The sequence below is a fragment of the Dendronephthya gigantea genome, unplaced genomic scaffold, assembly GCF_004324835.1.
Source record: "Dendronephthya gigantea isolate DGI-Jeju-01 unplaced genomic scaffold, DenGig_1.0 000013F, whole genome shotgun sequence".
Taxonomy (NCBI): Eukaryota; Metazoa; Cnidaria; class Anthozoa; order Malacalcyonacea; family Nephtheidae; genus Dendronephthya; species Dendronephthya gigantea.
This window is the reverse complement of record NW_021163023.1, coordinates 1,058,969-1,073,497: the sequence shown is the minus strand read 5'-3', so window position 1 is coordinate 1,073,497 and position 14,529 is coordinate 1,058,969. Positions and strand designations below refer to the sequence as shown.

The 14,529-nt window shown below is 38.7% G+C and overlaps 2 protein-coding genes across 4 annotated transcripts; one reads left to right on the top strand and one right to left on the bottom strand.

Annotated features, from left to right (window-relative positions):
• The first annotated feature begins 72 nt into the window (after positions 1–72).
• LOC114519279 (caspase recruitment domain-containing protein 9-like) lies at positions 73–10,177 on the top strand. 3 transcript variants are annotated; one of them, XM_028539388.1, is made up of 11 exons: positions 107–162; positions 295–412; positions 1,059–1,450; positions 4,468–4,518; positions 5,161–5,348; positions 6,124–6,357; positions 6,798–7,001; positions 8,145–8,264; positions 8,574–8,792; positions 8,938–9,087; positions 9,184–10,177. In XM_028539388.1, exons 3-11 carry the CDS (start codon positions 1,159–1,161, stop codon positions 9,766–9,768), a joined length of 2,043 nt encoding a protein of 680 aa, XP_028395189.1. In that variant the 5' UTR covers positions 107–162; positions 295–412; positions 1,059–1,158; the 3' UTR covers positions 9,769–10,177. The 3 variants fall into 3 exon arrangements, with proteins under 3 accessions (XP_028395187.1, XP_028395189.1, XP_028395188.1); XM_028539386.1 differs by lacking the exon at positions 295–412 and having other exon boundaries at positions 73–294; XM_028539387.1 differs by lacking the exons at positions 107–162; positions 295–412 and adding an exon at positions 756–945.
• Positions 10,049–14,425, bottom strand: LOC114519277. Its single transcript, XM_028539383.1, has 6 exons — positions 14,160–14,425; positions 13,067–13,515; positions 11,748–12,967; positions 11,477–11,654; positions 10,955–11,164; positions 10,049–10,681 (listed from the first exon to the last, which is right to left on the bottom strand). The coding sequence occupies exons 1-6, from the start codon at positions 14,365–14,367 to the stop codon at positions 10,445–10,447; spliced, it is 2,502 nt and encodes an 833-aa protein (XP_028395184.1). The 5' UTR covers positions 14,368–14,425; the 3' UTR covers positions 10,049–10,444.
• Positions 14,426–14,529: the final 104 nt, after the last annotated feature.

The following is a 14,529-nucleotide window of genomic DNA, read 5'->3' as shown; positions in this document are numbered from 1 at the left end:
GCATTTTTACGCGAGCAACTTCCTGTTTGTGCACTGAAAGTCTTTGTGTGTTGAGAACTAGAGCTGCGCAAGTCTCGCGTGAAATATATGACGTCGTGGTAACTTTGTGCAGAGAGTGACCTTCATGACATAAGCTTTTAGTTTGAAGCAAGAATTATTTCGGTGAGTCTGTCAAAAGAACAATTTCTCAAGCAAATGTAACCCACGTTTGACGAATATTTGCCAACTGTAAACCATAAATTCACATCGCATTGTACGTGCTTTGGCTAATGGTGTACTAATTGACTTTAAAAGGTAAATAAACGGTATAAGCCTAATCACTTGAAGAATTTGCAATGTCTGGCTCATCCGTGATGTTTTCATCGAGATATTGCAGAGCGTGGTAGCGTGGTAATAGACTGCTGACAGCCAGGTTTGAAATGAATCTGTCTACATATTGAATGTCGCCAAACTAGGTTTATTGATTGTTGATTGATTTCTATATTTTGTCATTAGTTATTAAAGCCTGTTTATAATCGGTAACCTTAACTAACTTTATAATGGATGGAATTATTGTTTTATAGTTCGTATTATTACTATTTGTCACGTCATAGTTGTCAAGGTCTCTAACTAATTATTGCCTATTTGAGTCTATTTCACAAGTCCATTGTATTTCCTTAGTTTATTGTATATATGGTGTAATATGTTGTTAGTGTACTCTGACAGTTGCTGCCAACTACCAGGGGCAGTAGCGTTGACAAATTGAGGAATTTCATTTTGCATGCTCAACACTGATTTCACCCCCGCCGTATTGAATTACGACGAAAGGTAAACAGATACTTCAAGACCGATTAAACAAACTCTACAACTATCGTATTTCGTTAGTTCTCTGGCGATAGCGTGCGAACATCCTGGTTGATATAGTTCTTCGAATCTCGTGCACTTGAACGCATTTCCTAAACGCAGGTGTTGGTTCCTGTCTATTGTTTTATACTGATTAAATTACCGAATTGCTACCTCCTCAGTGCATGTTTGGGAAGCTAACTTTTACTAACCAATATCGACTTATTTTATTGTAGACAAACGGGGGTGTGTAACGCGAACTTGGGTGTAAACAAACAATCCTGCTAGACCAGCCCATACTCTTTCTCTTGTAACTGGAAAAATTCCGCCACTAATATGTCTGAAGATGATGAATACAGAGATCTTTTGGAATCCAAACGCCTTGAGATTATACAACACTTGCAAATCGACAGGACTTTCGTCTTCGATTATCTTCGCCACAAAAACGTGCTGGACCAAGAAGATTGTGAGTTGATACACAGTGAAAAAACGACCTCGATGAAAATTGGCAAGTTTGTGGACGTTTTAAGAAGAAAGGGCCGAAAAGCGTACCAATGCCTACTAGAGTCATTGCAACTGGAACATCCTGTATTGTATGAAAAATTAACCGGAGAACACGCTGATGCAAGTAAGTCAGAAACTAAGGCCCGGGTAACACTGTCAAATTTTCCGTGACCGTTAGCATTTTCAAGCGGCAAATATTTAGACTTTTTATGTTTCAAATCATTTGGTATAGAAATATTTAAGGAACTAAAACAGTTGTTAACGCTTCTGAACTGAATTCATCGCTATACTCGTCGGCAAAACATTTAGAACTTGGGGACATAATGCAAATTTTCAACTGTGAACACAGGAACTTCGACAGCGTAAACCGGCCGTAAGGTTCAGCAATTACTATGAGTGCAAGATTCGCCATGTTCGCGCCCAAACTCAGACCTCTGCGGCGGCTGGTTTGCTTACGCCATCTGACGAAGCTCGTATGTTATTACGAAATTAGCCTTTCTCACGATGACGAATATCCGCCATTTTTGGGGTACTTTCAACTTTCTTAAATGCGTTTAAACAACAATAGTAATGAAAGAAGCCTTTTTTAAGAGTCCATAGACTATTTGAACAATAAATTAAGCCCAATATTAAAGACAGCCGCCCTGACAAGGTCTTGCGCTCACAATTTAAAAAAAAGTACCTCAAACTCGATTATTTCTAAAATTACAAATAATATGTTTGAATAATCTTAATTCTCAATGTCCTTTCGAAATTTACAAGATTATTTTGATTACGAAATAAGCAACGAATTCCCACTCAAAAGTTTAAATGGCTTAAAAACCTATATCCTGTTATTATTTACTTCACGCGAACGTGCATGAGAGTTTTTTTTTGGGGTGTGTAGGTTTATAAACTTGCATGGAGGCTTCAAAGGCACCGTTAAACAGAATTTCCCATTTAACAAACCTATTTGCAATTTAATGGGCTGGAAAATATTAAGTTTAATTGCCGTTTAATAACCCTGGTGTCGATGTGGCCGAATTTTGAACACGTTCCCCTGTTGTTTAATCACGATGGTTACACTTTTGGGCATAAATTCGTTTGTTTGGGGAGTCTCGATTCAGAAAAATTACATGATCAATACAATGAAACTCCACTAACGGAAAATTTCGAATTCGTCTTCCGCTGAACGCTTCCTGAGTATATCGCAAGAACAATTATCCAATTTTTCCTTATTTAATGAAATTATCTCTTTCACAGTCTTTGAGCGACTCCACGCCCAAATTTTTGTATGGTCTTTCACAGCATGATGTGAGTTTTTTTTCATCATACAATATAACTTCTCTTCCAATATTGATTGAAATGAAGACTTCCTTGCCCATCCTAACCGCTTTCAACAACAACGTTATAAAACAATAAGTTTTTACACTAAGAATTTACATTGCAACATTAGGTATAGTGGTCGTAAAGTACGTGGTATCTTGATGCAAAGGACTTGGGATAGGGTATAAAAATTCTGATGCTGATCTGGGAAAATTCTCAAAACAGAACAATTTTGATATAGAAAATTATAATCAGATAATCAAATCGCTTAAATAATACAATTGTTACAATACTTATCATCATGATCTGGTATATAGCTGAGCTTATTTGAAATGAAATTATATTATCTTGTATACAGGTTCGATAAAAGAGCTGTTTCATGTTATCAAATACTGATAGACCAAAAATTGGATATAGTTTGCCATTGTTTGAAAATGAAGTGTTAAAATTTAACATAATTTTCGATCGTAGACGTAGCACTAAATCTTCTCATAAAATTTTAAAGGCTGACTAATAATAAAAAACCCCCGATTATTTCCTTCCCCTCTGAGTGGTAATATTTACTTAACGACCATGCACTCCCAATCCGGGAAGCAGTGTTGCAAATGCAATATCCTTGAATACTTTCCATCAAATGTGGCAATAAATCTGACGACACAGACGAAAAACCAATCACGCGAAATTTCGACCTAAGTGCTTTGTCGGGAGGGTTGACATGATTCCTCTTATAGTTTGTCATTCACAGGCCTGCACGAGACGTTTTCAGTATAGTCAGGGACCTAAGTCACGTAACATGCATGCGCCATAATCGAGGCGGCGTATATTCGTATATTCTCGTCTGTCCGACGGATTTCTTTCGGAAACACAACGAGTATTTGAATATGCACGCACACTCACACACCCCTCTCGATATAGGGACCTTAATGGTAGACGGTTTTTTTACACAGACCCTAGCTTATATTCATTTACATGTATTAAAAACCATAGCTATAACCAATTTAAGTTGAATACGTAGACGTTTTTTGACACATACTCTAGCTTATATTCATTTACATGTATTGAAAACCATAGCTATAACCAATTTACCTTGAATGCGTAGACGTTTCATCGTATTTTCAAAAACAAAATATAGCCTTGTTTACATAACGACTGGGCATCATCTTCACCTCAAGTGGCCAGCGATGATGTGAACTTTTTTTTATTTCGCGCATCGATCTTCACAAGTGCACAAAATTGTCGCTTAAGTTTGACCCGGTCAAGACGTTTGGATTACCGGTTTTAAATAATGATATTTGTAAAAAATTCCGTGGCAAATTAGTCTTCATTTTTGGGACTTTTGGCCCATTTTTTTATCCCGAAAAAAAAGAGTAAGAATACGGAATTTGCACGTACATGCGTCATGTCTTGTTTGAAAAATACCAAATCAATGTCGACGAAATTTTGCTCTCGTATTTTCATCTGATTCGCGAGTGGAATTCAATGGCTGTGGTCATTGTGTTTTGCACAGTGAACTATAAGATCAACTGGAACGCTAACTTAAGCTCCTATAGTTCAGCGTAATATCATTGGTTGAAGTAAAATTTGACTTGAATTTTGACTCAGTTTCTCGTCCAATTTTTGTAAAAGTTACCAAATGATTGTATTTTACACAGTTCTAGACATTCCTAGATAATTAATCTCTACGTACGACTGTCTCAAACGTTTAAAAACTCACAAAAAGCTACCTTCAAATTTGGCTTCAAAGATGGCGGCCAAGTTAGCGTTCCAGGTTTTTATTATAATATTACAATTCACTGGTTTAGCATTTGACTAGTTTTACTTATTTCCATTGCTTAGCAACCAGCCCAATCATGTTGAAGTTAAGGAATTCATTCATCGGCTTAGGAGGTCAGTATATATAATATATCCCATAACCTTATTGTTACCCACTTTGCCGCAATCACCTATAGTCCACTCCCAAAAAAATCCACGACAGCTCAGTTTTCTTAATTACACTACGTGCTTTGACCTGGCCCGGACTAGGCCTAGACCTAGATCTAAACGTTGTTTATCCGGCCACAAAATCCAGGCCAACAGCAGCAGAAGGTGGCCTGGAGCAGATTTTGGTAATGTGAACAGGCTTTACCTAACCCTAACAAATTTTGAACTTATTAGTATGATTTGTATAGATTTGGATACATATAGTATTACCACTTTTAGGCGTGTTTTGGGTCTTTTCCAAGTATTTTGTCAATTACTTCGGCTGTCCAATATCATCAACAAGGGAGACAGTGTGAACGTGGCACATATTACCTAGACTTGTCCAACCCCTAGAATTCTACCAACACTTGACCACCACGTTTGTGATACCTTTCTCAGGTAGTTCAGACACAGCTTATTGTAGAATACTACCAACACTGGACCACCACGTTTGAGATGGCAAATGGTCTTTACATAGCATGCATGGTATCCCATTCCAAGTGAACTATACCTACGATGGTCCATCATGTTTGAAAAACAATTCTATTAACTTCATCTTCTCAATTGAAGGTCCCATGGGCAACAGTGAGCTAGAAATATTGACAAGTCATTTGGAACGTACATATGGTGATCTTCATGAAATGGCGAAACGGTACGAACAAGTTGTACAAAACAAAAAAGACATCGAAGAACAACTGGAAACGACAACAAATGATTTAGAGAGGCAAAAAGAAAAGGTTGACCTTCTGGAGAAGAAGGTGAATTATGACTTTCTGCATATCTGTCAGCACTAAACTGACTTTACTCATACTGGTTACCTCTATCAGAGTATCAGTTCTAAACTGTTCTTCCTAGAGGTCCAGTAGGCAGTAATGATAATCTCTTATTGATCCAGTGTTACTACAGGAGGAAACCTAAACTAAACTAATTTTATTTATACTAGATAGCTCTATCAGTTCTAAACTGTTCTTCCTTGAGGTCCAGTAAGGATCGTCTCTTTTTGATCCAGTGTTACTACAGGAGGAAACCTAAACTAAACTAACTTTATTTATACTAGATAGGTCTATCAGTTCTAAACTGTTCTTCCTTGAGGTCCAGTAAGGATCGTCTCTTTTTGATCCAGTGTTACTACAGGAGGAAACCTAAACTAAACGAACTTTATTTATACTAGATAGCTCTATCAGTTCTAAACTGTTCTTCCTTTAGGTCCAGTAAGGATCGTCTCTTTTTGATCCAGTGTTACTACAGGAGGAAACCTAAACTAAACTAACTTTATTTATACTGGATAGCTCTATCAGTTCTAAACTGTTCTTCCTAGAGGTCCAGTAAGGATCATCTCTTATTGATCCAGTGTTACTACAGAAGGAAACCTAAACTAAACTAACTTTATTTATACCAGATACCTCTATCAGTTCTAAACTGTTCTTCCTAGAGGTCCAGTAAGGATCATCTCTTATTGATCCAGTGTTACTACAGGAGGAAACCTAAACTAAACTAATATTGATAATTTATTGAAGATTTTCACTTTGTTAGATTGATTCACAGAAGACAAAGTCGATGCCACTGGACAACAAGGAAAACAATCAAAGATGGACGCAATATCTGCAATATGTCGACAACACCAGGAAGGAAATCTCGGATCGTGATATTTATATCATCGCCCTACAAACTAAACTAATGAGCTCCAGGGAGGAAATCGAGGCATGCAAGAAAAAGAACGAGAATTTGTTGGTCAAGAATGCGGAATTTCAAAAAATGATTGAGGAGGTCAGATATGGATTTCTGTGGTTGATTTAAGGCCCTGTTACACGGTTCAATTTTTCTTACAACTCGCAATGCAATTCTACTTCTAAGAGATGGAAATTAGTGAAGAGTCTTGCGGAAGAAAAGTGCATGAAGTGTAATAAACATAAAAGTTTCGTTGTTCCCAAATATACATCTCTCAAAAGTAGAATTGCATTGCAAGTTGCAAGAAAAATTGCATCGTATAACATGGCCTTTTGTAACTTGAAATGCGATAACTCCATTTTAACTCCATTTGCAGAAATTCCATTTTTTCTTTCTTTACGTCATTTCAAAACTTATTTTTCCTACAAGCGTCTTGAATCCCATTGAGTCGGAGCGATTAAGGCGATTAAATGTCCCAAAACTGACCCAAATTTTTTTTAATCCCGCCCTATTTATGATCACAATTTTTTCTTTCACAGATGAATGAAAGTTACCACAAGAAGAAATGTGAATCCCTGCGACTGAGCGAACGCATAGAACGACAGGGGAACGAAATCAAGAAGGCAGAACAGACGATGAGAAAATATCGTGAAACCCAGTTTAATAACATGAGACTTCGCGAGGAGAAGGAACACTTGCAAGAGGAGTTGGACGAACTCATCAAGTTGACCGAAGCGTTGAAGGTACGATTTCCAGAATTTTGGGTACAGGGGGGGCGTGAAGGTACGATTTCCAGAATTTTGGGGAGAGGGGGGGGGGCGTGAAGGTACGATTTCCAGAATTTTGGGGAGGGGGGGGCGTGAAGGTACGATTTCCAGAATTTTGGGGAGAGGGGGGGGGGCGTTAAGCCCGTTCTCCACTTAGCGAATTTGTTCGTGCGAACAGATAAAAAGTAGAAAGCGATTCTAATTTTTGGCGGCGAATTTTTTCGTAAGGCAATCACATCACTAGATTTCAGATTTCGCTTCGCGCGAATAAGTTCGCATAGTGGAAAACGGGCTTTAATGATGGACAATTTCATTGGGCAATATCACATTATTATTTACGGCATAGCAATGATTCACTTCATTTTCTCAGGAGGGGGGTGAAATTTTTCCGGAGTGAAAGGGGCGTCCCCCTGCCCTACACCTAGTTTGGTTACTATGAAGTTGCGAAATTTTGCATCTCCAATTCACGCGAGATTTCCAGCTCAAAAATGGTGTGAACTTCAATAAATAACTGGATCGATACCTCCTCGTTGCTTTTGTGAAGCCAAAATTCGCGAGACTTTATCTCCAGACATGCGTTTCTGTGATTTCCACACCACGTGTGAAGGTTGCTTTCCACTTCCCGTTTCAGTTCCATTCGCACGTACACGCACGGAGAACTTGAAATGCTTTCGAAAAAACGCGGAAAACTAAGTTCTTTCCTCCTTTTTTATACTCAGTTTTTTCAGAGATATAATAACACATAATTTATATAGATTTAGACTTTGACAAGCGTGTACGTGTGTATAAAAATCATGTAAGTGGAATCTGGAATGCAGTTTTTCAAGGGAAGCATATTTACAAAGATTGCGAACTATTCAGGACGGTGTCTTGCATATTTTAAAAGGTTTTAAAACCAAACATTTTTACCCTGCCCATTTTTTATGCTCTTCTAGCTATATAGTGTTGGATTTCAGTCTAGCATAAATCTTTTGATGAGCCAAACTCTTGGCGGCCAAGGGTTAATCGTAGTTGGTCGTTAGAATACAACTAACTGTGATAACTCTCATTTCATTATCGTTTAACCAGGTCGGGTTTATGGGGTAGATTAAAGTCCTAATACAATTTCTCGTCTTTCAGACTCACTACGATATTGTCGAGTACGAAAAGAAGAGGACTTTGAGTAATCAAACCGAAATCATGGCTGATTTCAGTAGTTTGCAAGAAGAATTGATGAAGTCAAGGGAAGAAATGAACGAGGTTTGTTCCTAGAGGTCCAGTAAGGATCATCTCTTATTAATCTAGTGTTACTACAGGAGGAAACCTAAACTAAACTAACTTTATTTATACTGGATAACTCTATCAGTTCTAAACTGTTCTTCCTAGAGGTCCAGTAAGGATCATCTCTTATTGATCCAGTGTTACTACAGGAGGAAACCTAAACTAAACTAACTTTATTTAAACTGAATAGGTCTATTAGGAGATAACCTAAATTAGTTTGAGTAGTTCTATCAGTTGTAAGCTGTCCATTTTATCGCTGAATCCCATCGTAATAACTTTAATTGCTAGGTCCAGTTGGTAGCCGCCGACCTCCGGGATCGTGTACGCCATCTTGAACACGACAGGCAAACATACAAGCGACAACGTGACGGGGCCTTCATGATACGACGCGAGGCGATCTTAGATCGTGACAAAGCTTTCTTGGAACGTGATCAGGCCATTAAGAAATACGAAGCCCTGAAAACCGAAAATACTACCGCAATTGAGAACAAAATATCGCAGTCCAAGGTAGGAAGGTGGTTATGTCTGGTTTCTTAGAAAGGATCACGATAATTCTCGGAAATATTCCACAATCAGACCGCGATTAAGAAATTTGGCTTTGGATGATTTGCCTATTAATACGTTTTTTGTTTCCGTTGATTCGAATGCCTAGAGTTACGACGAGGTTGTAGCAAGGTGCGATGTCTTTGAAGAAGAGGTGAAACAGTTGAAGATCAAGTTGCGACAAACTGAACGAGAATTCGAAGAATTAAAAGTTCGTTGTGGAGTAGTGGATGAAAAGAGTGAAGATGAGGATGATAAGGTACGGATATGGTCCTGTAAGGATCATCGCTTTTTAGGTTCCAGAGTTACCAGAGGATATCGAAGCTAAACTACGTTAATGTTTTGTTATTTGCAGAAAGATGGCGATGCAACCCCGCCCAAGATAGAAATAGAAACCTCAAATAGTGAAGTTTCGAAAACTGAACCTAAAGAAAGTGGAAGCACGTCACAACCACCAACGTCCCCCTCAACCCAAAAAACTATTTTCGACAGCATAAAACGCCGTGTAGGGCCACCCTCACCCAATTTCGCAGACATCCAACCCCCTATCTTCCCCGTGTCCAACACCCCTACCTTTCCAGGCCCACGCCCCACCGCCACCCTCAGGCCCCAGTCCATTTTCACGGATATACCCTCCCTCCCTCCATCCCCAATTAATTTTACTCCGTTCACACGAGCTCCGACCAACTTACCAAAGGAAGGTGGGTTGATCAGAAAAGGCGTGTCGCGCATGCCTATAAAAATGCGTCAAAGTGGCATCGATGAATCGGCCATCCCAAATGGGGAGGTGGCCGAAACCCCACCTAGCGAGGAGAGCAACGATCAGGGAAACACAGAGGAGGTGGTTGACAACGCCACAGAGCTGCCCACACCTGACCAAGAAGTGACTGCGAATGGCGACAACGGGGATCCGGACAGTAAGGTCATACAATATCTTTGATTTCAATTACATACCAACCCCACCCCCTCACGGGTACTTCGTGTAAGGGTCAGTCTAGTATTCTTCAGACGTCCTCATAGTTTTGCCGAAAGGTTACCAAACCTTATTTGCAACTTGCCTTTAAACCTGAACAATTCCCAAAGATGCCTTTAACATGGCTTGAGCAGTTCACAAAACAGTTCACGAACAAATTTGAATACGAACAAACGCTGAAATAATATTTTCTTAGATTTAAATATTATTACAAACTATACAATTATCGACTCAAAGTTTATTACTGAATATTATGAATAAGTGAATTGCAGTCTTAAGTTATTGAAAGCTTTTTAGTGGTCTTTTTTTTTCATTTTTTTTTCATTAGAGCTGAATATTTTGACTGAATAGGTTTATTAAAATATTTATTTTACTAGTCATTGTTTTGTTTTTTTTTCATTGCGAGTGAATACATTGTTTTGTTTTTTTTTCATTGCGAGTGAATATTATGAATGAATTACAGTTTATTGAAAGCTTTTTTTACTGGCAGAGCTTTTTTTACTTTTTTATTTATCTGGGATAAACTTCGTGGTAGACGTACGTATGTAATCCTGTTAGGATTTTTCAAAATCTAATTGCGATTTCAACTTGATACAAGTTTGATAAAGTTTACAGAACGAAAGGTGCATGCATATTAACAACGCTATGTTTTGGGTAGAAATTTTAGAATAGTTTTTCTCGCTTCACCGACAGTCAAACATTCTTTTTCAAAGACCTTCTCCATTGAACTTTCTGAGACGTTTCTTAGGCACAGCTTAAACAGATTTTGAGCTTCGATCATTTCTGGTTTCACCTCAAACAGCCGAGAAAGCAGCTCGCTTTGACTTGTTCCAGGTCCTCGTAGAAAGCTGGAAAGCAAGATTTGGTACAGCTGGCAGACCTGTTGAAAAAATACAGGAAGAAGGAGAAATGGATGAGTGAATGATCATGACAGGCCTGATGTAATCCATTTCTTGTCAGTTTCCTATTGACCGAAAAGGCCATCTCTGTTGCTCATTGAAAAGGGAAGGGGGCACATTCCCCTCGCTCCACGTCGCACCCCCAACCCCTCGCCCCCTCTCACCCCATGCCTCGTCCCCTGCCTCAAATGTCAAGACTTGAACACCTGTAACAAACATACAAGCTTCCTTGCAAATTACAAAATATAACAAACCTCGAGGGTGTCAGTCGAGGATCGTGCGACGTCCACGTAAAATTCGACGGCTTCGTGCCATAATTGTCGTTGAAGAAAGATAGCGAGGGCATCTCGATTCAATCCAAGTCGGTCCAAAATCTGTGCGTGTACTTTTATTCGTTTCAGGTTGCATTCCTTCTCGCTCCAGACATTTGGAAGAAAATCCAACATAAAATCACGAACACTCTCCTAGAAAGATAATACATCTCGACTTGAGGGAAGTATATTTATATTATATCGAATAAAGAGTTTGGTAATAATTCATGTTTTGTAAATCCTAAATACGCGAATTTAATCCTTGAGATTAGGTTAGGATTAAGGTGAGGATTAGTTCCTAGATTAGGTTTATGGTTGATTACGGTTAACCCTAATCCTAAATCTAATCCTAATCTAATCTCAAGGATTAAATTCTGCGATTTACAGAACATGGAATTAGGAGTTTCTCTTAGTTTCTTGCTAATTCGCTCTCAATCGTATCCCATATTATCATGAAATGTGTACCTTTAAATCCTGCGATGTCCCTTCATCTTTGCTCGTTCCCACGATCTCCACAGCCAGGTCGAGCACATCAAGTAATCCCTCTGGATGTTCCTTATAGAGTAGTCGAAATAACACGTCGATGATCGTCGCATTTTCTGGACTTGTGCGTCGTTTCCATTTTCTGTCATTCAGCTCGGCTCTGAAATGAACGAATACTGTCAAGTTTCGAAGTTGCTGACTGACTTTCCTGCTGTTTGCTTGAAAATAAACGCACAGTGTGGCTTTTTCCTACCTTAAAACCTCCACAATATTATTCATCTCGTCTTCTGTTTTCACTAACAAACTTTTCCCGCCTTTTACAAACGCTTTTACCGCTTCTCCAGGTTCGTGCAAGCTGAGAATCTCCATTTTCTCAAAACACAACGCATGCGTTGTCCCTTCTTTCACAGCCGCTACAGCAGCATCAATCACAACACTCGCGTTGTCTTCAACCACCGTAGAAAGCTGTCCTAAATCCACTGAGGGAACCACAATTTGCTCTTTCCATCGTTCGTACAACTCTCTTAGAAATGGCAAAATTTTCAAATTCAGTGGTGTCATGTACTCTGACGGTACCGTAGCTTGGTCAATTTCGTCCAAAAAAGATTTAAGCTCGCTTCTGCATGCTTCCTTCAGACCCAAGTCGCTTTGAAAAAGCGTCAACATTACCCCTGGGTTTCGAAACACTTCTTTCTCCAAACGTTTCAACAACTGTAATGTTGTTTCGGGAATCGATTTTCCTCTCTTCTTACACAAAATTACGTGCTCTAGCAGCAAAACTGTAGCTGAATGTTTCAAACCAAACAGATACAACCATTTCACAACGTCAAGTGACTGCAAAACTTCAGCTGAGAAATCCACTCTAGTTTTTGGCAAAACCTCCTGGACTTCTAACTTCAGCGGTTCAGCAATGCCTTCGTTATTATGTTCGTCATCTAAATTTCCACCATTTTTACTTTCATGGCCGGTTGTAACCGTTTTAACAAGTGCATTTAAACTTTTACAGTTTAGTTTCCAAATGCTGTTTGAATTCCAGAAAACTGTGATTGGATTGTTGCAGTTCATTCCAGGTAAAACCTTGACACTTCCAGAGTTAAATTCTTGCAATGTTTGAAGTAGTTTTCCACTAATAATGTCATAGATGAATATACACGAATTGCAATCTACAAGACCAAATACTAGTCTACTTGAAAACACTATAAGTCCTTCAAAATTTTCATGAATGTTTGATGGTAGCTTTAAATTACAAACAGATGAAAGTTTAACTGTATTAGAGTTTAGTGAGAGTTTTATCACAGACCCATTCTTATTTAAAAGCAGCAAGTCGCCTGATGACGCATGTGCTGTAATCCCAAGCCATGTTTTACCATCCTCGTTAGCCATCCAACTTCCGACTAACGATGTTGTAATGTCACGGAAATCTGAAAGACCTTTGATCGATTCTTGCACCTTTCCACTGTTGACAACAACTGCCTGAATCATTTAAAAAAGTAATGATAATACAGTCACAAATAGTTTTGTCAACCTAAATCTAGGTGCATTTTTAGTTTGAAAACAAATAGACCACTTCACCTGAAGATCCAAACTTATATTTCTCCAAAATATGAGGATCCTTTCCAAATACACCTGACAAGGCTGAATACATATGCCATTGTTGAACACATAAACATTAACTAACGGGCAGTTGTGAAGAACTGCTTGAGTCGAGCCAATTTTGACTTTCTCACTTGTATCTTGTATATTTACACTCCTGTAGCAGACACAGTATGCATCGATGGCAAAGCCACGCTTTTCACACCAAAATAGATTGCTGCTTTCTTCATGATATTTGACATTGATAATTTGTGACCCTTTTGCATTGCTCAGTTGGACGGTTTTATGTTTCAACCACTCATGAGATGGTCTTAAAAACTCCCAAATATTTGTGGCTCCATTTTCGGTAACAATAAAAACCAGCGACGGGTTTGAACTATCCCAAATCACTTCAACAACAGGCTCTGGAATTTCATCCAAAATACAATCTGCGAAAGGATAGACTAGGACAATGAGAGCCAACCACAAGGATCCCAGGATTGGTGACCCAATTCCTTGCAATCAACAAAGGCATTGCCAGTAATTACATGCAAGAGATTTCCAGGCTATCCTGGGGAGCATGCACCCTAGGAATTTTGACCGCCCCCTACCCTCCCCCTCTTGGTGACATTTTTGCATCAGTCATCTGCTATGTACCAAGTTCGCAGTACACTCAGTCTAAAGTCAGAAAATTTTATTCCTAGTTAAAGTGCACCACCAAGTTATGAGTTCAAATATTATACAGAATCAGATTGAGGTTGAGGATGACAATGAGGATATGGAAATAGCAGATAAATGACCAGGATAGTGTCACAAGAAAATGTGATTTTATCAGGAGTTACCAAGAAAATGGTACGTTAAAAAGTTCGGCAGTTGGCTAACTCAATTGTCCTAATTTGGTTAATTTTATTTTATACCATACAAAGAAATTGACAAACACAAATTGTACTGTCACAGTGTTTCCTGTGCTGAGGGTCACATGAGAATAAATCACTTTTCCGTTTCATTTAAAATACTTTCACTAAGTCTGTGCTTTTGATACAAAAAATGGTCGCGTTAAATAAAATATACAAAGTTATTACAATTTACAAACCTTTTAGAATCGACTGAACAGCCCTGCGCCACTTTAACTGCGGAACCACATCAAACGCATAGAAATTAGGGCCCTCGTTCGTGCACAGAAATATGTGCTCAGAATTTAACCACAGTTTAGACACTCCGCCCCTGTCTAAAATGCTTGTAAGATGCTCGTTTCCGCGAATGCACGGCGTAATTTCGTTGTATTTCACAAGAGAAAACATTGTCCATCACGCGATGGACTTCGAAATTAATTAATTACATATCGACAAAAACCATCGCTCAAAAGTAGCTTTCGAAGTGTCGTGTTTTCCCGACTTGTGATTTATAAAAATCATTTACAGGAAAATTTAGCGAAATTTTCACCTTGGAGATAAAAAAAATCA

Coding starts and splice junctions, on each gene's coding strand:
- LOC114519279 (XM_028539386.1), top strand. CDS start 1,159: ATGTCTGAAGATGATGAATACAGAGATCTTTTGGAATCCAAACGCCTT. Junction 7,002..8,144: donor AGTTGACCGAAGCGTTGAAG/GTACGATTTCCA, acceptor CTCGTCTTTCAG/ACTCACTACGATATTGTCGA. Junction 9,088..9,183: donor GTGAAGATGAGGATGATAAG/GTACGGATATGG, acceptor TGTTATTTGCAG/AAAGATGGCGATGCAACCCC.
- LOC114519277 (XM_028539383.1), bottom strand. CDS start 14,367: ATGTTTTCTCTTGTGAAATACAACGAAATTACGCCGTGCATTCGCGGA. Junction 12,968..13,066: donor ATATAAGTTTGGATCTTCAG/GTGAAGTGGTCT, acceptor TAAATGATTCAG/GCAGTTGTTGTCAACAGTGG. Junction 11,165..11,476: donor GGACATCGCAGGATTTAAAG/GTACACATTTCA, acceptor TTATCTTTCTAG/GAGAGTGTTCGTGATTTTAT.